Source organism: Symphalangus syndactylus, chromosome 14 (genome assembly GCF_028878055.3).
Source record: "Symphalangus syndactylus isolate Jambi chromosome 14, NHGRI_mSymSyn1-v2.1_pri, whole genome shotgun sequence".
Lineage (NCBI taxonomy): Eukaryota > Metazoa > Chordata > Mammalia > Primates > Hylobatidae > Symphalangus > Symphalangus syndactylus.
Genome location: NC_072436.2, coordinates 107178812 through 107203623, shown reverse-complemented (window position 1 = coordinate 107203623; position 24812 = coordinate 107178812). Strand labels below are relative to the sequence as shown.

Here is a 24812-nt window from a genome sequence, read left to right as displayed (position 1 = left end):
CCTGGCCAACGTGGTGAAACCCCCGTCTCTACTAAAAATACAAAAATTAGCCAGGCGTGGTGGCGCGCGCCTGTAATCCGAGCTACTCGGGAGGCTGAGGCAGAAGAACCCCTTGAACCCGGGAGGCGGAGGTTGCAGTGAGCCGAGATCGCGCCACTGCACTCCTGCCTGGGACACAAAGCATGACTCCGTCTCAAAATAAAAATAATCGTTAGATCATTAAGTGCGGGAATTCTAAAAAGGGTCTGGAACTCTCGGACGGTTGTGGATCACTACACCGGAAGCTTAAGGGGAATGAAATCGGCGAGAAATGAGGGTCCTAAAGCCCGGGCCGAAGTGACAGGTCCACCCCTAGTGACTCCAACAGGTGAGGAGCACCCCCGACCCGCCTCCCTCGGCACTAAAGCGGGACGATGGGGCGGCAGGGCTCCACCCGGAAGCCTCGCCGTAATGTCCGCGGGAGGGCCAGGACGAAGGGAAGGTGGGCAGCCGTGGCAGCAGGTTCCGGGAGGGGTCAGCCGTCCTGGGCAAGGTCAGGCCCGACTTCCCCGGCTGAGGCCGCTGCGACCCGGCCCTGCAGGCTCCAGGCGGCAGAGCAGGGGGAGCGCCGTACCGGGGCCCCGGGGTCCGGGCCGCCTCACCTGCAGGTGAACTTGAGGGCGAGTAGCAGCGCGCAGGCGAGCGCCACGGCCCCGCAGAGCAGCTCCGGCCGCTGGCGCGCCATGAGGGAAGCGCCACGCAGCCCGCGACGGAGCCGGCCCGCCGAGGACGCTGTGGCCGGAGCCGGGCTCGGGCTGAGACAGTCGGAGCCCGCGGGGCCGCCGCCGCCCCCTCCCTCGTCCTCGGCGTCCTCGCTGCTGCTGCTGCCGCCGCCGCGGCCTCCGCATTCCGACATTACATGCTCCCAGTCGCCGGCTTTATACCGCCGCCGCCGCCGCCTCGGGCCCGAAGGCCGGGCCCGGCCCGTTGCCCCCCAATCCCGCAGCTCGCCGCACCCGCTAACCCGGACGCTCCACGTCAGCCGCGCCGCCGCCGCGGGGTCCGCCCCACCTCACACCCCGGAGCACGCAGCTCCGCCCACCGCTCGCGGAGTCTGGGCGGGCACCGACACCGCCCAAACTCCCGCCCACAACGGGCCAGGCCCTGCACACTACGTAAATGCGCGGAAGCCTGCCCAGCCCGCAGCCCAGCCTTGGTCCCACTGGCCACGACCCCGCTCACGGAGTCTGCGCAGGCGCCGTCGCGGGGGCGTGGAGAAGCTGCTTTCTTGGGTTAAGGCCCGCGGGGGACGCTTGGAAGCTTGACGCCGCTGTGGTCTCCTCTCGCCGCGCTGGGTTTTAGGAGCCGTAACGACAACAACAATCGTGTCCACCATTCTCACTACAGGCCCCGAAGCACGTAGGTGCCGTTTTTTATCCCCACTTAAGGAAAAAAAAAAAAAACACGGCCGGGCGCGGTGGCTCAAGTTTGTAATCCCAGCACTTTGGGAGGCCAAGGCGGGCAGATTACATGAGACCAGGAGTTCAAGACCAGCCTGGCCAACATGGTGAAACCTCGTCTCTACTGAAAGTACAAATATATTAGCCGGGCGTGGTGGCGGGCGCCTGGAATCTTAGCTGCTTGGGAGGCTGAGGCAGAGAATTGCCTGAACCCGGGAGGCGGAGGTTGCAGTGAGTGGAGATGGCGTCACTGCACTCCAGTCTAGGCGAGAGAGACTCGGTCTCAAAAAAAAAAAAAAAAAAAAAGGACTTGTCCTCCAACGTCAATAACTACAAACTAGACAAATGAAACTTCAAGGGCATTAAGGCAATATGGCGTTATGCCACAAACAAAAGGCACAGCTAATGGCTAGTTGAGACGCCACCTCTGCCACAGGTCAGCTATGTGACCCAGGTGGAAATCTCATCACTTCCTGTCTGGTTCTGCTTCTGTGGATGTAGAATGGGGCGATCAATGGCTGTCTTGCTCGATTGGCCAGACATTTAATGTGTCAACCACCCAGGCCCAACATGTTGTGAGTTCATGTACACCGACCATTTTGCTACTTGTTTTCTATATGTCACTTTTTTTTTTTTGGTTGTTTTTTGGTACAGGATCTTGTGTCATCCAGGCTGGAGTGCAATGGCGCAGTCATAGCTCACTGCAGCCTTGACAACCCCAGCTCAAGCGATCCACCCCCCTCAGCCTCCTAAGTAGTAGGCAACACAGATGTGTGCGACTACGCCCAGCTAATTTTTTTTTTTTTTTTTTTTTTTTGTAGAGACAAGGTCTCTCCATGTTGCCTAGGCTGGTCTTGAACTCCTGGGCTCAAATGATCCTCCCACCTCGGCCTCTCAAAGCATTAGGATTATGTAAAAGCATGAGCCACTGCGCCCACCTGTCACGTTTTTGTTTCTTCTTTACTGCCTTCTTTTGTAGAAAGTAGCTATTTTCTTGTATAATATTCCTTTATTTTTAACTTGTCCCTCATCCCTGTTTTGTGTTATTATCCTTATTATCTATGTTACAAACCCAACCATACAGTGTTAATCTTGTTTTTTTTTTGTTTTTGTTTTTTTTTTGAGACGGAGTCTTGCTCTGTCGCCCAGGCTGGAGTGCAGTGGCGCAATCTCGGCTCACTGCAAGCTCCGCCTCCCGGGTTCACGCCATTCTCCTGCCTCAGCCTCTCCGAGTAGCTGGGACTACAGGCGCCTGCCATCACGCCCGGCTAATTTTTTGTATTTTTTAGTAGAGACGGGGTTTCACTGTGTTAGCCAGGATGGCCTCGATCTCCTGACCTCGTGATCCGCCCGCCTCGGCCTCCCAAAGTGCTGGGATTACAAGCGTGAGCCACCGCGCCCGGCCAATCTTGTTTTAAATAAGAGAAAAAATATATAGTTAGAGTATTTTTAATCTTCTAATTTGCCATTTATGCTTCTATTGATTCCTTTGTGTAGATTAGAGTTACACAATTTATTGCTAAAGAAAATAAATATGGTCGAAAGTCACCAGTGTCCTCATTCATTGTAGCTTGCTGGAACAGAATTTACTACACTTCCATAAGACATCTGACATTTGCACAGGGCTTCATAAGGTCCAAAGTACTTTTGTTGTCTGTGGTTTAATCTCACAAAACCCACAGTCCTTTGTGAGCAAATGCAAGGCAGTGTCCTACTGACTAGAAAACCACCCTGTATTAATAAAAGAATGCCTCCTTTCCTCTTCACTTTCTGAGCAACTGGGGCCCTACTCTGGCAGCAGACGTTCTCTTTTTTATTTTTTGTAGAAATGGGATCTCACTGTGTTGCCCAGGCTGGTCTTGAACTCCTGGCCTCAAGTGATCCTCCCGCTCTGGACTCCCAGAGTCCTGGGATCACAAGTCTGAGCCACTGCAGCTGGCCCAGAACGTTCTTCTGAAACAATTATAAATTTGTTTCAAAGGCCGGGCGCGGTGGCTCATGCTTGTAATCCCAGCACTTCGGGAGGCTGAGGCGGGCGGATCACGAGGTCAGGAGATCGAGACCACGGTGAAACCCCGTCTCTACTAAAAATACAAAAAAAAAATTAGCCGGGCGTGGTGGCGGGCGCCTGAGCTACTTGGAGCGGCTGAGGCAGGAGAATGGCGTGAACCCGGGAGGTGGAGCTTGCAGTGAGCCGTGATTGCGCCACTGCGCTCCAGCCTGGGCGACAGAGCAAGACTCTGTCTCAAAAAAATAAATAAAATAAAATAAAATAAAAATAAATTTGTTTCAAAATACAGTAGGCCTTTGGGGTCAGGCTATACTGCTTTTCAAAGGTTAGATCAGCCCTAACTTGTCCACACCAACTTGTATCTGAGCTTTCCGTAGCCACTTTTTTTTTTTTTTTTTTGAGATGAAGTCTCCCTCTGTCACCCAGGCTGGAGTGCAGTGGCACCATGTCGGCTCACTGCAACCTCCATCTCCTGGATTCAAGCAATTCTCCTGCCTCAGCCTCCCAAGTAGCTGGGATTACAGGTGCCCACCACCACGCCTGGCTAATTTTTATATTTTTAGTAGAGACAGGGTTTCACCATGTTGGCCAGGCTGGTCTCAAACTCCTGACCTCAGGTGATCCACCCACCTCAGCCTCCCAAAGTGCTGGGATTACAGGCATGAGCCACTACGCCCAGCCTCGTGGCCACTTTTTATACCAAGATCAAGTTGCTGGGGGTTTGAGGAGGGAATGGGGCAGAGGAATATATATGTGTCATGTGCTGTGACAGTGGTCCGAGAAAATTATGATACTGTTTTTATTGTACCTTTTCTTTTCTTTGACTGAGTCTCACTCTGTCACCCAGGCTGGAGTGCAGTGGCACCATCTCAGCTCACTACAACCTCCACCTCCTGGGTTCAAACAATTCTCATGCCTCTGCCTCCCAAGTAGTTGGGATTACAGGCGTGTGCCACCATGTCTGGCTAATTTTTGTATTTTTTGTAGTGATGGGGTTTTCCCATGGTGGCCAGGCTGCTCTCGAACTCCTGACCTCAAGTGATCTGCCTGCCTCAGCCTCCCAAAGTGTTGGGATTAAAGGCGAAAGCCACCAGGCCCAGCCCACTATACTTTTTCTACGTTTGGGTAAATTTAGATAACACGAATACCACTGTGTTACAGTTGCCTAAGATATTTAGTATAGTAACATGCTGTACTGGTTTGTAGCCTAGGAGCAATAGGCTATACCATATACTATATAGCAATAGCCTAGGCATGTAGTAGGCTATCCTGTCTAGGTTTGTGGGAGTGTACGCTACGGATGTTCATATACCTAACAATGTATTTCTCAGAACGTGTCGCTGTGATGCATGGCCATGTATTTCCTCAATATTAATCCTTCCTTGCAGCCAGAGAGAACTAATAATGCTTATTAATTTTGATTTTTTTTTTTTCCAAGATGGAGTCTTGCTCTGTCGCCCAGGCTGGAGTGCAGTGGTGCAACCTCAGCTCACTGCAAGCTCTGCCTCCCAGGTTCAAAAGATTCTCCTGCCTCAGTCTCCCAAGTAGCTGGGACTACAGGCGTACACCACCATACCCAGCTAATTTTTGTATTTTTTTTCTTGAGACGGAGTTTCACTCTTGTTGCCCAGGCTGTAGTGCAATGGCACAACCTCGGCTCACCGCAACCTCCGCCTCCTGGGTTCAAGCGATTCTCCTGCCTCAGCCTCCCGAGTAGCTGGGATTACAGGCACACGCCACCACACCTGGCTAATTTTGTATTTTTAGTAGAGACGGGGTTTCTCCATGTTGGTCAGGCTGGTCTCAAACTCCCAACCTCAGGTGATCCGCCCACCTCAGCCTCCCAAAGTGCTGGGATTACAGGCGTGAGCCACCACACCCAGCCTAATTTTTGTGTTTTTAGTAGAGATGGGGTTTCACCATGTTGGCAGTGCTTATTAATTTTGAAAGCTTCCAAGTCTTTACTTACAAAACAGGACATGCCCAACAACACAAGACAGCAGATTATGCAGAAGAAAAGGGCAGGCCCTTGGCCTGGGTGTTTGTGTTCTTGGAGACTTTGTATCATCACCACAGAATAGGCTTTCTAGAAATGGGCATTCATCCCTTGCATCAGAAAAAGCAGTATGTATTCTCATCTCCCCAGGCCAGCTAAAGAGTGTTTGAGGCATCAGGCACGGTGGTTCTCACCTGTAATCCCAGCACTTTGGGAGGCTAAGGTGAGAGGATTGCTTAAGTCCAGGAGTTGGAGATCAGCCTGGGCAACATAGTGAGATGTCAACTCTACAAAAAATACAATACAAAAAACATTAGCTGGGCATGGTGGTGCATGCCTGTAGTCCTAGCTACTTGGAGGGCTTAGGCAGGAGGATCACTTGAGCCCAGAAGGTTGAGGCTACAGTGATACAGTGAGCTAAGGTTGTGCCACTGTACTCCAGCCTGGGGGACAGAGCAAGACCCTGTCTCTAAAAAAAACAAAAACAAAAGAATATTTGAAATCTGCCCCAACTGCTGTCCTTCAGTTTCCCAATTGGTGCAGGTCCCTGGAACTAAATCAAAACAAAGGTTGGGGGCTCTATGCAAACAGTCCTCACACGATAGGAAGCTCCAGGAAGGGTGAGTGATGGAGAGGGGTGGGCACCTCTGGGCAGCAGCCCCCCTGCCCAGGACACCTCAGTCACAGGGTGGGAGCACTGTGCAGAGAAGGGGTCCCTGAGGGTAGGAAAGATTCACCTGCAGCCTCCACACCTTCAGGGCAGATGCGACAGCTCACTACAGCCAAACAAAACTGAGGTCACAACTCTTGTAGAGCACTGTTGATATTCACAATAGCCAAAAAGCAGAAGCAACCCAAATGTCCATCAACCGATGAATGGATTTTTTAAAAATGTGGTCCATCCAAACTGGAGTATTATGTGGCTATAAAAAGTAATGAAGTACTACCGGACACGGTGGGTCACGCCTGTAATCCCAGCACTTTGGGAGGCCGAGGCAGGTGGATCACCTGAGGTCAGGAGTTCAAGACCAGCCTGACTAACATGGTAAAACCCCCGTCTCTACTAAAAATAGAAAAAAAATTAGCTAGGCGTGGTGGTGTATGCCTGTAATCCCAGCTACTCGGGAGGCTGAGACAGGAGAATTGCTTGAACCCAGGATACAGAGGTTGCAGTGAGCCAAGATTGTGCCACTGCACTTCAGCCTGGGTGACGAGCGAAACTCCATCTTAAAAAAAAAAAAAAAAGTAATGAAGTACTGATACATGCCATGACACAGGTGAGCATTGGAGAATTATGCTGAAGAAAGAAGCCAGTCGTAAAAGTCCACATAATATATTATTCCATTTATACGAAATGTCTAGGACAGGAGAATCCCTGGAGACAGAAGGCAGGTTAATGGATGTCCACAGCTTGAAAGGCAGGACGAGTGTGTAGATTCTGAGAGTGATGGCTAAGGCATGTGGGCTTTAGGTAATGAAAATATTCTAAAATTGATTGTGGTGACTATAACACAACATTGTGAATATGCTAGACACCACTGAATCGTATGCTTACAAATGGTGAGTTTGTTAACTGAATTGTATCTCAGTCATTTTTTAAACATTAAAAAAAAATCAGGCCGGGCGCGGTGGCTCACGCTTGTAATCCCAGCACTTTGGGAGGCCGAGGCGGGCGGATCACGAGGTCAGGAGATTGAGACCACGGTGAAACCCCGTCTCTACTAAAAATACAAAAAATTAGCCGGGCGTGGTAGCGGACGCCTGTAGTCCCAGCTACTCGGAGAGGCTGAGGCAGGAGAATGGCGTGAACCCGGGAGGCGGAGCTTGCAGTGAGCCGAGATCGCGCCACTGCACTCCAGCCTGGGCGACAGAGCGAGACTCCGTCTCAAAAAAAAAAAAAAAAAAAAAAAAATCAGATAACATGCCGAAGTTGACACACTAGTTATTACTCTCCTCTACTAATAAAATGGGATTGGAGTTTGCTTGTTCACTTTTTTTTTTTCCCTTTCCTTTTATCACCCTCCCTGCCCCGCCCCTCCCCGCGCAGCATGTTCTTCTCCAAAGCTGCTGCAGTAAACCTGGCACTTGTAGGATGGGGGTGTGATCTCACCAGAGTAATTAACATTGACTTCCTAATGCTGAGACCAAGGCTGTGTGGCAGGCAGGGTTCTTAGCTGCAAACCAGAGCATGAAACTGGCTGAGTTAGCAGAAATGGAATTTACCAAAAAAGATGGTTCAGAGCTTAGAGAATTGCTGAGAAGGTGGAAAGCTGAAGCACAGAAAATGCAGGGAGAGTTTGGAAAAAAAATCTCAACACTCATATGATCGTCAAAGGTTGTTTTTAGCCTAGATTCCAAAGGGTAAAGCAACTGGCTTTTTAATCATTAAACAGGCTGGGTGCAGTGGCTCACACCTGAAATCCTAGCACTTTGGGAGGCTGAGGTGGGGTAATCACTTGAGACCAGGAACTCGAGACCTACCTGGTGAAGCCCCCATCTCTACCACAAATACAAAAATTAGCCAGCCATGGTGGTGTGTGCCTGTAGTCCTGGCTACTCGGGAGACTGAGGTGGGAGGATCGCTTGAGCCCGATAGGTGAAGGTTGCAGTGAGCCAAGGTCGTGACACTGCACTCCAGCGTGGGCTACAGAGTGAGACACTGCCTGATCTCAGTAACCTCCACCTCCCAGGTTCAAGCGATTCTCCTGCCTCAGCCTCCCAAGTTAACTGGGATTACAGGCACCCGCTGCCACGCCCAGCGAATTTTTGTATTTTTAGTAGAGACGGGGTTTCACCATGTTGACCAGGCTAGTCTTGAACTCCTGACCTTAAGTGATCCTCCCGTCTTGGCCTCCCAAAATGTGGGATTACAGGTGTGAGCCATTGTGCCTGGCCCACAGACAACTTTTTATTATCTATTCTCCCTGGAAAAAGAGGATATAAGGAGTTTGGGAGAAAGTACCTGGAAGGAAAAAATGTAAACAACCATCATCAGACTAGGGAAACTCAGCAGAATAACATTACCATTTCATTCTGCAGAAAACATCACCCTAACACACGATTATTTTTGCAGTTAAGATGCACTCCTGAAGCCGGGAGCAGTGGGTCAATGTAGTCCTAGCTACTCGGGAGGCAGGAGAATGGCGTGAACCTGGAAGGCGGAGCTGGCAGTGAGTTGAGATCGTGCCACTGCACTCCAGCCTGGGCGACAGAGCGAGACTCCATCTCAAAAAAAAAACAAACAAAAAAAAACAAAAAAGATACACCCCTGGGTAGGGCGCGGTGGCTCACGCCTGTAATCCCAGCACTTTGGGAGGCCAAGGCGGGCAGATCAGGAGGTCAGGAGATCGAGACCATCCTGCCTAACGTGGTGAAACCGTCTCTACTAAAAATACAAAAAAGAAAAAAAAATTATCTGGATGTGGTGGTAGGCACCTGTAGTTGCAGCTACTCGGGAGGCTGAGGCAGGAGAATGGCGTGAACCCGGGAGGTGGAGCTTGCAGTGAGCCGAGATGGTGCCGTTGCACTTCAGCCTGGGCAACAGAGCGAGACTCTGTCTGAAAAATAAAATAAATAAATAAATAAATAAAAAGATGCACTCCTGAAGCCCCTTGTTCAGTGATTGGCCTCCACTGCCCCCTGACACATGGAGGGAACCAGACTCTACTAGTATTTTTAAAGAGTCACAGATGGTATCCCATGTCACTCCATTTCTCTCACTCCTTGCAGCCATGCCCTCCCCTCCATTGGTCGGCTCACACAGAAAAAAGACCCTTTTCTGTTTCCCCATATCCCACACATTCAACGTTCCCATGAGGAAGTGACTTTGCTTAAGGGTTTAAAGGCTTGCTACATCATAGCCCAGTAGATCCTGACTTTAAAGTCTCTGAGCCCTATCAAAGGTGTTATGCCAAACAGCCGTCTTGGTGGTATTCCACAGCCCAAGTCTTACCAGCTGACCATTTTTTCTCCCTGCTCATGTAGCTCATTTGAATGAAACACAGGAGCCCCAGGAAGAGCTACCTAGAAGAGCCGATCAGTAAGAGTCCCGGAGCCCAAATTCGGAGGAGAGGAGGATGAAGTCAAAAGCTGCTTTCATGTCCCAATTTGCATTCTGTCAGTCACTGCCTAAATGAAAATGTTTTTGAAAACACCAACTTGATTTTTGTACCCAGTTTCAACAATTCTTTGTGGGAAAGGACCACAGGAAAAAATGAAAGTCATCTATATATAAAATCTTTATTACAGGCAGTATTGGTCCATACACTAACACAATACCAACAGTACAGGTTTAATCTTTCAAAATCATCATTTAAACAGCAAAAGACCAAGAAATAAAATTTGAGTCAATTAATTATTTTTCAAAATATTCTCAATGCACATTATCCTTAATTCCCTTATTATAGTGAAACATACAAATACAGAAAAATACCCCATTTAACAAATACTAGTGTTAAATGGTTATTTGGCTTAAAATCTGAGTTAAGAAAATCCTTTTTAGCAACCTACATACAGATAAGTAGCAAACTTTATTATATTAAACAAATTCATTCTGCTAAAACATGTAAAGAATTTCATCCATCATGTATTCTGATCCCAGTACAAGTGTTTATTCTCTTACCGTCATGATTCTTATATGAAGGACCAACTCAAAGAGTTGTCCTAGATATAACCTTATCCTCTTCCCCAACACACTTCATCCAAAAGTCTGTTCAACAGATGGCAACCAGGTAGCAGTCACTTCACCATCTGATGCCAATGCTTCCGTGAGAGCATGGCCAGGCCTGTGAAACAGCCCATTTTCCTACCTACTGTGGGTTGCTGCTCAGGAGGAACGATATACGCCAATACAAGCAGAAAGTCTGCAGCTCCTCTGCTATGTGCCTTAGAACACTTTCAATTTTTCTGGTCAATGCTCTGATTAGGTATCATACATAAAAGCCAGCATATTAGTTTAAATCTTTAAACAAAAAACTATATTTTCCAAAGTCATTATCATTTGGGCCAATTAAGTGATCTTTTCGTGCTTTGTTGAGCTTCATCTTTAGGGCATCTCTTCTTTCTTCCCATTCATGAAGTTCGGCGTTTCCGTGTGCAAATTTACAGCTGTTCCCTTCTGGGCAGGTGCCATTCATATACCTGTGAGGACAAGTCAGCTGCTGAGTGTCCACAAGTTGTTTCTAAAAATCGTGTCATGATTCTTGAAACTGTATACTTCACTAGCTTTATGATTTGCATACAACTTTTAGTTAGGAATCTCAAGCCTAGCAAGGTAAATATTTTATAGCCATGACATCTACAATAGAAAAATCAGTACTTTATTTAAACATACTCTATGAAAAGTACTGACTGATAGGAGAAAAAAGACTATAGTTGTTCCTGATGTAGTAGAAAGAAATCAGAGGTGGCATCAAGGAAAAAATGTCTTCAATGGTTTTAAGGATCACATGGATCTAAATTAGGGAATTAAATATTAACAGTGATTTAATAAAATGAGCAATTCAGAATTACTTAGTTTTTCACTGAAAAAAAATATATATTTTTTTTGAGACAGAGTCTCACTCTGTTTGTTGCCCAGGCTGGAGTGCAGTGGCACAACCTTGGCTCACTACAACCTCCGCCTCCTGGGTTCAAGTGATTGTCCTACCTCAGCCTCCTGAGTAGCTGGGATTACAGGCACCTGCCACCACGCCCAGCTAATTTTTGTAGTTTTAGTAGAGACAGGGTTTCACCATGTTGGCCAGGCTGGTCTCGAACTCCTGGCCTCAAGTGACCCAACGCCTCAGCCTCCCAAAGTGCTGGGATTACAGGCGTGAGCCACCATGCCCAGCCACATTGAAAAATTTTCTAAGAAAACTTAAACAAAGGAGTGATACATACTAACATCTTCCTTTGATCTAGGTTGTAGATTTTAAATATAACGTAAAAGCCATTTCAAATCTGATGAACATTTACTGTGAACAAAGGTTATGGCAAAGGGTTTGAGAATCACAGCCTGAATGCAAAGGTCATTTGGGCAAATTGGAATGAACATGCTTCTCTATTCAATTATCCTAAGACATTTCAAATTAGTATTGGAAGACTATTAAATCTTTTCATATAACCTAAGAAGAGTGAAAGGAATGGTTTGATGAGCAATGAAACACTTTGAGCCAAAACCCAAGAAGTCTTCAGGGTCTGTCAGAGCACAGCAACCTTAGAACTTTAACACCCAGGTATTCCGTGTCAGCTGCCATGTCCATGAAAATTTGAGATCAGCAATTCTGACATGGAAAAATTGTAGAAACCTACATACCTATCACAAATACTGAAATAGCCTGTTGGGAAGCGGTGCTGCCAGCAGTACTGGTCATCCTCAGTGTGGAAAACCTTCTCTTTGTGCTTCTCGGAGGAGATGTGGCCTTGCCACTGCTTCTCACTGTTGCAGTTTTTCCCACACATCCAGCAGTGAAAGTCCACCTAATGTGCAGCAAAGACACATGTTTCATCAGTCACCTGATCTAAGATCCAGACTCAATTCCAGGGAGCCCAGGCTGGTGGGAGAGCCAGGCAAGACATGAATCTCAGGTTAGAAATAGGGACAAGGAAAGGACCACAGCATGGGGAAGCAAGCCAGCACTCAGGACACAGAGAAGAAGGGTGACAAATGCTGGCAGCTGTCCAGGAAATCTCCGGTAAAGAGGCAATAGGAGCTAGTATGCAAACAAGGATGTTTGCTGGGAGAACAAGAGGCAGGTGCAAACAAGGATTCAGGGAAGAATTAACACCGTGGGGAAAAGCAGAGAGGATGGGAAAGACCAGGACATGCCAACTCCAAAAGGACGAGCAGCAGCTCCATTCAGTGTATGTGAACCGAGCCCCTGCTGTGGCATCAGGAACGTAAAGACACTGCCCCGTGGGGAACAGACCTATACAAAAGGAACTGTTATGAGGGGATTTAAGTGCTACAACTGATGCAAACTGTAAGTGTTGGATAGTATTTCCCAAATGTCCTGGGCAATAATTTTCTGCAACACTGGGTAAAAACAGATTTGAACTCATTCATTGTGGGGTATAAATGAAGACTTTTTATTACTTTATTTTTTTAGAGACATGGTCTCGCTATCATCCAGGCTAGAGTACGGTGGTGCGATCATAGCTTACTGCAGCCTTGAACTCCTGGGCTCAAGTGATCCTCCCACCTCAGCCTCCTGAGTGGCTAGGATTACAGGTGCAATCCACCACACCCAGCTCTAAGACTCTTTATTATGAAACACCCCAGGTAGGCCTTATTTATTTATTTATTTGTTTATTTTTGAGACAGAGTCTCACTCTGTCGCCTAGGCTGGAGTGGAGTGATGCGATCTTGGCTCACTGCAACCTCCATCTCCCAGGTTTAAGCGATTCTCCTGCCTCAGCCTCCTAAGTAGCTGAGATTACAGGCACCTGCCACCATGCCCAGCTAATTGTTTGCATTTTTAGTGGAGAAGGGGTTTCGCCAAGTTGGCCAGGCTGGTCTCGAACTCCTAACCTCAGGTGATCCACCCACCTCGGCCTCCCAAACTGCTGGGATTACAGGCATGAACCACCATGCCTGGCCCCAGGTAAGCCTTATGATCCAGCAAGTCAAGGTGACCTGCTCTAGAAACACCAAGGAGCAGCTGGGCGCAGTGGCTCATGCCTATAATCACAGCACTTTGGGGGGCCGAGGCAGGAGGAGTGCTTGAGCACAGGAGTTTGAGACTAGCGTGGGCAACATAGCAAAATCCCCATCTCTACAAAAAATACAAAAATTAGCCGGGTGTGGTGGCAAGCACCTGCAGTCCTAGCTACTCAGGAGGCTGAGGTCGGAGGATCACCTGAGTCCAGGAGGTAGTGGCTGCAGTGAGCCGTAACTGTGCCACTGTACTCCGGCCTGGATGACAGAGTGAGACCTTGTCTCAAAAAAAAAAAAAAAAAAAAAAAAAAAGGAAGAAAAAAATATATAATAAAATAAACACCAAGGAGCACTTAAGTAAAGGTAGCAAGGGAATCAATGTGACAAAGGTAGACATTCACAGGGCATGTCACAAGCAGAGAGACGCTGGGCAAGGCCAGGCCACACACAAGGCCTGCAATGGGCAGTGAAACTGGATCTGACTGAATCAAGAGAGAGACGGAGGTGCCAAAAAACAAGAAATAAGGGCAGTAGCACATATGCTTAGGTAAACTTTCAAAACCACATCAAGTGGAACTATAGATTATTTAAGAATAAATGTAGCTGGGCACGGTGGCTCATGCCTGTAATCCCAGCACTTTGGGAGGCTGAGGGGGGCAGATCACTCGACTTTGGGAGTTTGAGACCAGCCTGACCAACATGGTGAAACTCCGTCTGTACTAAAAATACAAAAATTAACCGTATGTGGTGGCCGGCGCCTGTAGTCCCAGCTACACGGGAGGCTGAGGCAGGAGAATTGCTTGAACCTAGGAGGCGGAGGTTGCAGTGAGCCAAGACTACTGCATTGTACTCCAGCCTGGGCAGCAGAGTAAGACTCCATCTCAAAAAAAAAAAAAAAAAGAATAAATGTGTCATCCATAGGTAAACATGGCCTGGAAAAATACACACTGGATCTGTTCCTCTGGGAAGGGGAACATATGGGGTTCCAACTTTATCTGTAGCATTTTATTTATTTTACAGCAGGAACTACAACAAATCGTTAATATCAGTTAACTTGCGATGGTGGGCTCAAGATATTTGTTATATTATCCTCTTCACTTCTTTGAAATTTTTTAAAGAAAATCAAAACAGTTAACAGACCACTGGTAACTTAATGTCCCCAAGAACCACAGAGGGAGAGGCCAGACTGCAGGCAGTAAGCAGGGAATGCAAGGTCCAGTGGGGTAGATAGCCCACATTCCTGAGCCACCTGCTGGGGCCTTCCACTAGGGAAGAGTCACAGACTCCTCATACTTCACTAATCCATCAGGACGACCCCACTTGGAGACATAAATAATTTGCCCAGGGTGCCAGGCAAGTAAGGAGAGAGGCCGGGCGCAGTGGCTCACGCCTGTAATCCCAGCACTTTGGGAGGCCGAGGCGGGCGGATCACAAGGTCAGGAGATCGAGACCATCCTGGCTAACACGGTGAAACCCCGTCTCTACTAAAAATACAAAAAATTAGCCGGGCGAGGTGGCAGGCGCCTGTAGTCCCAGCTACAAGGGAGGCTGAGGCAGGAGAATGGCGTGAACCCCGGGGGACGGAGCCTGCAGTGAGCCGAGATCGCGCCACTGCACTCCAGCCTGGGTGAAAGAGCGAGACTCCGTCTCAAAAAAAAAAAAAAAAAAAAGTAAGGAGAGAAACCAGGACTTGGACTTACGATTCTCTAGCTCCAAAATCAGAAGGATTAAAGAAAGGATTTTTTCACATGAGGAGACTTAAGCTAGTGGCAGGAAACCACTAGAGAAGATGAACACACAGAACAGAGAAGGGCAGGCAGTGAGTGAGGGAGCCGGGTTTTGGAGAAGTTGGGAAAGAAAAGAAAGGCCGGGCATGGTGGCTCACGCTTGTAATTCCAGCACTTTGGGAGGCGGAGACAGGCAGATCACGAGGTCAGGAGATTGAGACCATCCTGGCCAACATGGTGAAACTCCGTCTCTATTAAAAATACAAAAATTAGCTGGGCGTGGTGGTGCGAGCCTATAATCCCAGCTACTTGTGAGGCAAGAGAATCGCTTGAACCGGGGAGGCGGAGGTTGCAGTGAGCCGAAATCGCACCACTGCACTCCAGCCTGGAGACAGAGCGAGACTCCATCTCAAAAAAAAAGAAAAAGGAAAAGAAAGGCTCCATCAATGGCTCGGCAAAGAGAGAGTAAATGACCCACGGTACTCACTGTAACTTCAGCATAATCTGTTGGCATGTGAATTTGTTTTCCATTTTCCTTGTTTGACTGACTGGCTACATCTTCACTTTTTTCATTTTTTTGACTCTTGAGCCATAGTTCGTAAAATTGCTCCATATCTTGTACTAAAGAAAAATGAATTACTTTCAGCAGCAGCAACTAAACACCATTTAAATACACGCAACTGTGTGCATGTATTTAATGTTTTTATCAGTCAGCATACATTTCAAAAGAAACTCAAGGGGGCTGAAGGAGACTATTATATTAGACATGGAGAGATCACCCAGTTCAAGTAGCAGGTAAACTCTCATGCATAAGAACTACTTTCAGGATTGTTAAATGGCAAATATTAGTTCTCAGGATTAATTAACCCCTCCCTGCATTTGCACAAGACTTTGGGGATGTTTAAAACTCAGAAACCATTTTAAATGGTATTGTCACAAAAGCCTCACCACTGCCTCTGTCGCCCTACGTTCCACACTCAGTGTCAGAGCTATAACCACACAAGGCTACTTACATGGCTTGGGGGACTTGGAGCTGATACACTCCTCACTGTTTACTGAGAAAGATGAGAAACATACTACTACTGGACCAAGACTCTGACCCTGATGGGAGTCCATCAGTCAAGCCACAGTCCCAGAGGGCAGATATGCTGGGCTGCAACTGACAAGACAACCATGACCAAGTCCTGGGCAGTGGCTGCCAGTTGCTTCCTATGGTAAGAACAGGTGTATTCTGCATTATTGCCAAGTGCTAAAGGCGAGGTTTCTCAACCTCCATGCGGTTGGCATTCTGGCTAGAGAATTCTTTGCTGGGGGCGTGCCCTGTCCTTTACGGGATGGTGAGCAGCATCCCTGGCCTCTACCCACTGAGCAACTTCTGCCAGTCATGACAATGAAAATATCTCCAGACATTGCCAAATGTCCCCAGGGAAGGAGAGTGGCAAAATTTGTTCCCAGTTGAGAACCACTATGCTAAAAACTCTGGTAATGAGGATCTGGCCAAAATTTGGCTTTGTTGTCTGCCTAATGGTTTCTAACAATGTATCATCAGGCAAAGATTAGAGATAAACTAGAAATTCTTCTTCCTTAAGACCAGTGGTGGGAGGAGTCATTGCAAAAGCCTGGTATGCAAGGGCATCTTCAGTCAGGCCAGACTGCATGGCCTCACTCCCAGCAAGACAGCTAGACGGAATCCCCTCCACACACCACTGACGATCTATGTGGTTGAAACATAGCAGGCGACAGTCAAATCTGGTTGGGTCTTATAATCCAGAGACTGCAGTCAGTATACCTTTCATCAGTTTACTTAAGATTAAAGAATAATGATCCTTGTAGTAAAACATGTTATGGTCACAAGTGAAAGGTTGTCTGCGGCTCCTCTCAAAGGCTCCCACAATAAACTTGGAATTTGACCAAAATCAACATTCTTTCCTTGGACCTCTGATTCTGAGCCTGTTTGATTAGTAATGCCTCCCTGAAGAAACCCCCAATTCTAACCTGGTTAATTCAGAGGGCAAACTATTTCCAATAAGAGCAGATGATCTGATTTAAACAGTCAAGGGAGTACTGAACTTCCCCAGGCCATTTTTTAGGAATACATCTATTACATGTAAGGATGCAGACCTATATATTTATATCCAAATCTGACCTAACCAAACACAGATCAGATGCCACATTCCACCCCACTGAGGCTGTGCCCACATTTTCCAGGCATCATCACCAACAGAGCTACTGATGAAACAGGGGGCAATTGTTTAGAATGCAAACTGCTTTCTGTGTTCACAGGAAGCTGGCATATTTATAGAGAGGAAAGGAACTTTCAGGCAACCTAGCTCAAGGACACAGCTAAAAGATTAACTTACTCCCATTCTCCTTCATGTAAGTCCAAACTTCTCTTTCCTCAGGACTATGAGCAAAGGAACAGTTTCCAACATATTGACATTTTTTCCCAGAAGCAATATGGTTGCACAGCTGTATAAAAAAATAGGAATATGATTAAGACAAAGTACACCTAGTAAAACTGCCTAATTTTTACATTTAAGCAAAAGAAGCATTATTATCCATGCTAATACTTAGTAATCAAATTCTAAAATACGATTAATTTGACTCTGTTCAAATTAACTATATGCTCTAAATATATGAAATGATATTAAGGTTTCTATCTCAAAATTTTTCAAAAGAAAATGTCCAAAACAGAGTAAAGCATGGAACATTTTCTTATAAGGAAATGTCTACAAACTCACTTACTCACAACATTTAATCTCCACAATGAACACCCCTGGCCCTCTCAGTCTGACAGCTCCTGTTTCCCCTGCCCAACACTAATGATTCCTCCACATCAGCACTTGAAAGCAGTAAAGAAACTGCAGGCTACTCCAAAGGGTACTGAACAGTGCCCAAAACATTTCAGAAATTTAACTTACTTATAACCAGTACTGGAAGCTAACCTCGGCCATAATTCACTACATATGCATTATCAGAAGACAATTATCACACTAGCCATACCATGGAGTTACATAGCTTTCAAATAATACCTCTTCAGGTTATTTGTATTTTTACTTAACAAAGTAAATACAGTGATACTGGTAGGAAAATAAAGTGATCGTGATCAGCAGAACGCAGACTTCCCTAAGAATCATGAGCCAGGAACCAAGAAAACCTCCATCACTGAGAACGCATTCTTGAATACCATCAACCTACTTGTCTGTATGAGGTATAAATCCTAGTACAACTAATTATTAGCTTTTCTTAGTTTGTGCTTCAACAGGAGCTGGCCCTACATTATTTAGCTTACGTGACATTAAATACTTAGCATCTGTGACGTTTTTCAGAGTTTTGGATCAGCCCCCTTAACACTGTACATTTCCTCCCTTGGACCAATGTCAGTGACCCACCCTTAAAGTCTTCTGCATAAAGTCAGTACTGGATAAAATAGTCATATTCTTTCCCTGGTCAAACCCCAATAAGTATTTAGTCATATTACTAGGGAAGCATTTACCATAGTCTTTCAAAGCTCAACGATAAGGAGCAGGAAGAAGAGCAGGTAAAGGAGAAGGCCGGGTACTGTGCCAGGTGTTTACATAATACCATCGCACATACTTATTCCCAATTACAGGTGAGCAAACTGAGGCTGAATAACTTGACTGGGGCCTTTCTGGCAGACTTTGAAGCCCACTGTCTTTAAGCCTCACCACTCTCTCTACATACACACACACAGTATAATTTCTTCTTTAAGAAAAAAGGTCCTAGGCTGGGCACGGTGACTCACGCCTGTAATCCCAACACTTTGGGAGGCCGAGGCGGTGGGTCACTTGAGGTTGAGTTCGAGACAAGCCTGGCCAACATGGTGAAGCCTCATGTCTACTAAAAAAAAATACAAAAATTAGCTGAGCGTGGTGGCACACGCCTGTAATCCCAGCTACTCCGGAGGCTGAGGCAGAGGAATTGCTTGAACCCAGGAGGTGGAGGTTGCGGTGTGCGGAGATCGCAACATTGCACTCCAGCCTAGGTGACAGAGCAAGAAAAAATGCAAAAAGAAAAAAGAAAAAAAGAAAAAAAGTCCCTTAGCAATACCTAGTATGGCAGGGGGAAAAAAAGAGGAAATAAGCTACTGTAATGTTGCACAGTACTACACCATGTTCGAGATTAAAGAATAACCAATACTCTAAGCAGCTGCCTCAGGAACCAGGGTTGTTCTCAGCTGTACTCATTTTAACAAAGTACTTGATATACATATTATCTCCATCATTCTTTAAACCACAAGAAATCAAGGTTCCAAATAAACCTCTTTCCCCCTCCTACATAACCCATTAATAAAATCTGAGTCTAAAACCACTTTGGATAAAACACAAACCTACCAACGCCTCGAAGAGACTGGCTGTGTTACTTGTGTAAGTTTTACAGAACTGCAAGGTACTGTAAAGTGGTGAAAAATACATCTACCTCTTCTTCAACTCTTTCTTGCAGTTCAGAGAGAGGCCTCATTTACAAGGGGACCCTACAGTCCATCTGCCCTGCTTCTCTGGGCAAAAGGTTCCCTCCATATTTCCTCCATCCGGTAGAAAGCTTACTATGTGTAGATGCTCCAAGTGTCCGTGTCTGCTAACACACGTGTGAAGTGCCTCTAGATGCTCTCCAGACCCTCTCTCTCGTGAAGAAGAAAGTCCAGGACAACTCAAGTGGTTTGCTCGGACAGTCATCTTCAAGATCAGGTAAGGTGCTACAGTGTACCAAGATGAAATGTGGCACTGTGTGAATGAAATACTATCCTAACTTTAAGTTAGCCTAGTATTTTCTAGTTTTTGAAGAACATGTTCCTCTAACATTGAACATTTTTCTTTGGGTTACTTTTAGAAAGTCTTATAAAGTTAGGTGTCTTGTAGCTATGTATCCCTTGCTGCAGTGAAAGAGACAAGGCATGATAAAAACAATCTCATCAACAGCATTCATAATACTGAAAACCTTAGGTTTGGTATCGCAATTAAATAAAATTTGCTCTCATTCCCTCCCCAAAGTAATTCATCTAAAAATAAGTTAAATTGTCCCCATAACTTTTCCTCAGATCCACATCTATTTACTTTTTCCAAGTAACTCATAAAATTCCAATCAATATGAAAACTGCTATGGAACCATACATATACTAAAGGGGAAGGAAAACCAAAGAGGAACAATTTAAATAGCATTATTACTGACGAATAGTATTTAAAGGGCTTGAGTTTCAATCTGAATTACTACTATTTTCTAATGATTTGAAATGCCTAATTTAAAAAAAAGTGGCTTAAAAATTACGTATGTACATCAAACTGTAAAGGCATTTGTTTCTTTGTGGGGAGAGGACGGATGTTCATCCACTTCTTACGTTCAATAGACATCACTCTCATCGCACGCCGGTCTTTGGTCCACCTAAGAAAAATGGAGTTCAGAAAAAAACAAAGACACACGAGCAAAAGACATAACACAAAGGGCGAGGCACAAAGTTTGTACCTGAGGAACCAGAGAATTTTTTTCTCAATGCTTCTAAAAGAAATACCTTATGATTCTATATTTTCACTTCCTATTGTCATTTACAAACATTCCCTACAAACTCTAAACAAAGAATTGATAAAATACAGGAAAAAAACACTACTTTTGAATTCTTATCTACTAGGTCCTAAAAATCTCTTCTCTTGTGTTTGTAATTATCCTAAGTTATCTATTTTTCTCTCCTCTCTTCAAAGCCTTAAACTTTTTTCTTATGTGTATGATTTTACACCTATGAAACAGAAAATTACAAAATAGAAATTGTTTCCACACACAATACTTACGAATGCCTTGCTTTTGCACTACAATATTTTCTGTTTTTGTCTGGTTCAATTACTTGACCGTTTCTCAGACACTGGGCGCACACAAACTTTATCTTCATATTAAGAAATCCGGGCATTATTTGATTACCAAGTACCTTAAACAATTAAAAGATTCCTTTTAATTTTTTTTTTTTTACAGAAAACCAGTTTTCTGATGACAAAATACTAAATCAACATGCATTTTTTTCACAATAGTATACAATTTCCCTTTCCCATTTTTATCTGGCTTGATGACTTGACCATTATATCTGATAACTAAATCTCCAATTCTTCCCCCAAATGTAAGAGAATATCATAAAAGCAGATTATAGATGCCAAACTTTAATTTATGAAACTCATCTTTGAAACTGATGACTAGAATTGTTTCATTTGGGTCAGGGGTGTTGAGGAGAGAGCAGTGGAAAAACGAGACATGCCAGGTGGAAAGCTAAACTATAAAAATAATCTAACCCACTTACTCCAAGAATCCATAAAGCCTAGAACTCCAGTTGTTTTGTCAATTAAACGAAATAAGAAAACAGTGTCCTACACTCTTGGCAGGCATTGTGGGCTGCATAATTTTTTTATGGTGATCAACTAAAATGCAAATTGTTTTTTCACATAAGAATGACTCACCTGAATGAACATTAAGAAAGTAACTGGACTGTAAATGTTAACTGCATCCACCAACAACCAACATCTATTAGGCAATTCCAGAAAGGACACCAAATGCAGAAAGTACACAAGAGAAAAATACCTGCGCTCCAGGTACATTTGCTTCCAAATTCTGCCAATATCGTTTAGATTCTTGAGCAATAGCATCATGTGAGATACCTGGGGAATGTACAAGCCTTCCTTTAAATTATATCTATACGAACAACAGCCCACCAATCTGGGTGCAGTCAGACGTGGAGAACCTTCAGCTTCCAAAGTATTCTCATACATCCTAATCCATCAGCAAGGATGAATACCACGTTACTTTTTTGAAATGGAATATACACAAATACAGCTCTTTGTGCCTTCTGAGGAATCTTTCCTCCCGACAATTCCATGTATCAACTCGTATCAATAATTAATGACATGAGAACCACTCAAAATAGGCAACTCTAAAAATCAAAAGATTAAAGCGCTGGACAAAATCAATAGCGTCGCCACATCTGGTTGATGGAGAAGGGGAGGTCTCCAAATTCCCTTATGTTTTTTTTTTTGAGACAGTCTCGCATTATCACCCAGACTGGAGTGTAGTGTTGTGATCTTGGCCCACTGCAACCTCTGCCTCCCAGGTTTAAGCAATTCTCATGCCTCAGCCTCCCAAGTAGCTGGGATTACAGGCGCCCACCACCACGCCAGATTAATTTTTGTATTTTTTGTAGATATGGGGATTTCACCGTACTGGCCAGACTGGTCTTGAAATCCTGACCTCAAGTGATCCATCTGCCTCAGCCTCCCAAAATAGTGGGATTACAGGCATGAGCCACCATGCCAGGCCCAAATTACTGTTTCATTAAACCCTGTCTGCTTTTGAGGAGACATACTTCTCAGTTGCACACAAACCTACCTGTTTCATTTTGCATTATCCAGACTTTCAGTTCCACAAGACTATGGGCATAAAAGCACTCATCTTCCCTTAAACAGCCATACCGAACCTCATGTCGACATAAATCAAGCTGACACTGACCATGAAAGGAACGTATTTTGGAGTATTTTACTGTTGTCTCTCGCAAAATGTGGACAAGGCACCTAAGATGAAAACAGTGACATTTTAATATTGTTCTGCCACAGATTTTTCAAATATATATATATAATCTACACTGACAAAACATTTTAAATTTTTTTTTTTTTTTTTGAGACAGAGTCTCGCTCTGTCACCCAGGCTGGAGTGCAGTGGCGCGATCTCAGCTCACTGCAAGCTCCGCCTCCCAGGTTCACACCATTCTCCTGCCTCAGCCTCCTGAGTAGCTGGGACTACAGATGCCCGCCAACACGCCCGGCTAATTTTTTTTTTGTATTTTTAGTAGAGATGGGGTTTCACCGTGTTAGCCAGGATGGTCTCGATCTCTTGACCTCGTGATCTGCCTGCCTCGGCCTCCCAAAGTGCTGGGATTACAGGCGTGAGCCACCACGCCCGGCCCCACATTTTAAATTTTTATCAGAAAAAAAAAAAAAAATCATAAGGGCCGGGCACAGTGGCTCACACCTGTAATCCCAGCACTTTGGGAGGCCGAGGCGAGGGGATCACCTGAGGTAGAGTTTGAAACCAGCCTGGCCAACATGTTGAAACCCTGTCGCTACTAAAAATACAAAAAATTGGCCAGGCGTGATGGCTCACTCCTGTAATCCCAGCACTTTGGGAGGCCAAGGCAGGTGGATCACTTGAGGTCAGGAGTTCGAGACCAGCCCAGCCAACATGGTAAAACCCTGTCACTACTAAAAACACAAAAATTAGCTGGTGTGGTGGCACATGACTGTAATCCCAGCTACTCGGGAGGCTGAGGCAGGAGAATCGCTTGAACCCAGGAGGCAGAGGTTGCAGTGAGCTGAAACCGCACCACTGCACCCCAGTGTGGGAAACAGAACAAGACTTCTTCTCAAAAAAAAAAATAAATAAATACAAAAAATTAGCCGGGCCTGGTGGTGGGTGTCTATAATCCCAGCTACTCGAGAGGCTGAGGCAGGAGAATTGCTTGAATCTGGGAGGCAGAACTTGCAGTGAGGCAAGATCATGCCACTGCACTTTAGCCTGGGTGACAGAGCAAGACTCTGTCTCAAAAAAACAAACAAAAAAACCAAATCACTACATGCAATTGTTGAATTAATTGGGGGAAGTACTTATAATTTAAGTCATAAAATACCTAAATCCGTGTCATGAGAAACTATACATCAATAATGCTTTTCTGTTTTACATAATATATTTAATTATTCACTTCCCAGCCAAATCTACTAAAAGACATTTTAAAATTTCGTCATTATTCTTCAGAATAACAACAAATGATGAAAGGGCAATGCCTGGACAGACACTACTACTAGTTTTTATTCAGATCTAGAAAAAGAATCTATTTTGTCATTACAGAAATTAGAAACTATCAACATACTTATTGTCTTCAAACTCATGCTTTGTAACCGGGTGAGAGCAAGCAGTAGAATTATCTTTATTTCTTTTACTTATCATTCTAGGCTTATGATCAAAACATTTCTGGAATAGAGAGAGAAAGATTATCAAAAAAAAATACAAAATGTAAATTTTGTACCCATAATATTGCCCTAGTTTCAATATCATTACAAAATTAATACTCAATATGAAGTTTTAATATTCTTTTTGGTAACAGTAGTAGCTAACATTTACTGAATGAATGTTTTATCACATGGCAGGACCAGAGGAATATTTTATTCATAAATATGATATTATTTATCATATAAATAAATGAATATTCATTTACTGAGTGAATGTTTTATCACATGGCAGGACAATACCACTGGGCTTGCAAATTCAACTTTACAGTGGAAAATAAGTTTTGGAGAATGCACCTCACAAAGGAATATAAATTCTCCAAGATGCTCCTGGAGAAGTTTGAACACAGTAAGATTAATCTTTCCATTGCCACCAAAGAAAGCCTCGCGGCTGAATGCTCCTTTCCGCTCCAGTGTCCACACATCTATCTCCTCTTGGCAATAAGCAAACGTGCAGTGGCCTGAATATCTACATTCTTCCTCAGCAGCAACATCTAGAAAGACAGGGAATGGAAAGACATTGAAAACATGGCAATTGGCCTGTACTCTCAGCTACTTGGGAGGCTGAGGTGGGAGGATCCCTTGAGCCCAGGAGTTCGAGGCTGCAGTGAGCAATGATCTTGCCACTGCACTCCAGTCGGGCAACAGAGCAAGTCCCAGTGTCAAAATAAACAAAAAAAATGATGGTAATTGTTTCCTTAAAGCCAATAAATATAAATAACATTTAGGGCATCATTTGAACTTGTCTAACAATTCATGGACAGCCTCAAACAATGATATGCATATTATCTGGGGATGGATGGTATCAACTCTAAAAAAGAGAAGTACCACAAGCCTTAATTATTTTTATTACAGACTGTGAGAAGAGCCTTGATACTCTCATGGACTACACCTCAACTGAAAAAAAAAATCATTTAGGGACATTCTAAGCTCATTCACACAAACTTGTTTGACAA

At 45.0% G+C, this 24812-nt stretch overlaps 2 protein-coding genes and 1 long non-coding RNA gene across 12 annotated transcripts in view; 1 reads left to right on the top strand and 2 right to left on the bottom strand.

Annotated features, from left to right (window-relative positions):
• Positions 1–1090, bottom strand: part of TXNDC11 (thioredoxin domain containing 11) — a 68063-nt gene extending 66973 nt beyond the window's left edge. Inside the window, exon 1 of one of the 2 annotated variants that reach the window (XM_055242747.2) lies at positions 642–1090. In XM_055242747.2, the coding sequence (XP_055098722.1) occupies positions 642–895 (254 nt within the window). In that variant the 5' untranslated portion in view covers positions 896–1090. The remainder of the gene's footprint in view (positions 1–641) is intronic. The other variant, XM_055242746.2, reaches the window with a different exon arrangement.
• On the top strand, positions 27–24231 carry LOC129462634 (uncharacterized). The gene is made up of 3 exons (XR_008650904.2): positions 27–367; positions 19274–19518; positions 24092–24231. It is a non-coding gene; the product is annotated as an uncharacterized lncRNA (long non-coding RNA).
• Positions 9667–24812, bottom strand: part of ZC3H7A (zinc finger CCCH-type containing 7A) — a 46082-nt gene continuing 30936 nt past the window's right edge. For 5 of the 9 annotated variants that reach the window (XM_055242751.2, XM_063618194.1, XM_063618196.1 and 2 more), the window contains 10 exons: positions 24154–24350; positions 23721–23821; positions 22187–22368; positions 21386–21462; positions 20611–20744; positions 20104–20209; positions 17170–17278; positions 15297–15430; positions 11742–11905; positions 9667–10585 (listed from right to left, as the gene is read on the bottom strand). In XM_055242751.2, coding sequence (XP_055098726.1) covers positions 10396–10585; positions 11742–11905; positions 15297–15430; positions 17170–17278; positions 20104–20209; positions 20611–20744; positions 21386–21462; positions 22187–22368; positions 23721–23821; positions 24154–24350 — 1394 coding nt within the window. In that variant the 3' untranslated portion in view covers positions 9667–10395. Of the gene's footprint in view, positions 10586–11741; positions 11906–15296; positions 15431–17169; positions 17279–19377; positions 19527–20103; positions 20210–20610; positions 20745–21385; positions 21463–22186; positions 22369–23720; positions 23822–24153; positions 24351–24812 lie in introns of all 9 variants that reach the window. The other 4 variants (XM_063618190.1, XM_063618192.1, XM_063618193.1 and 1 more) reach the window with 1 other exon arrangement.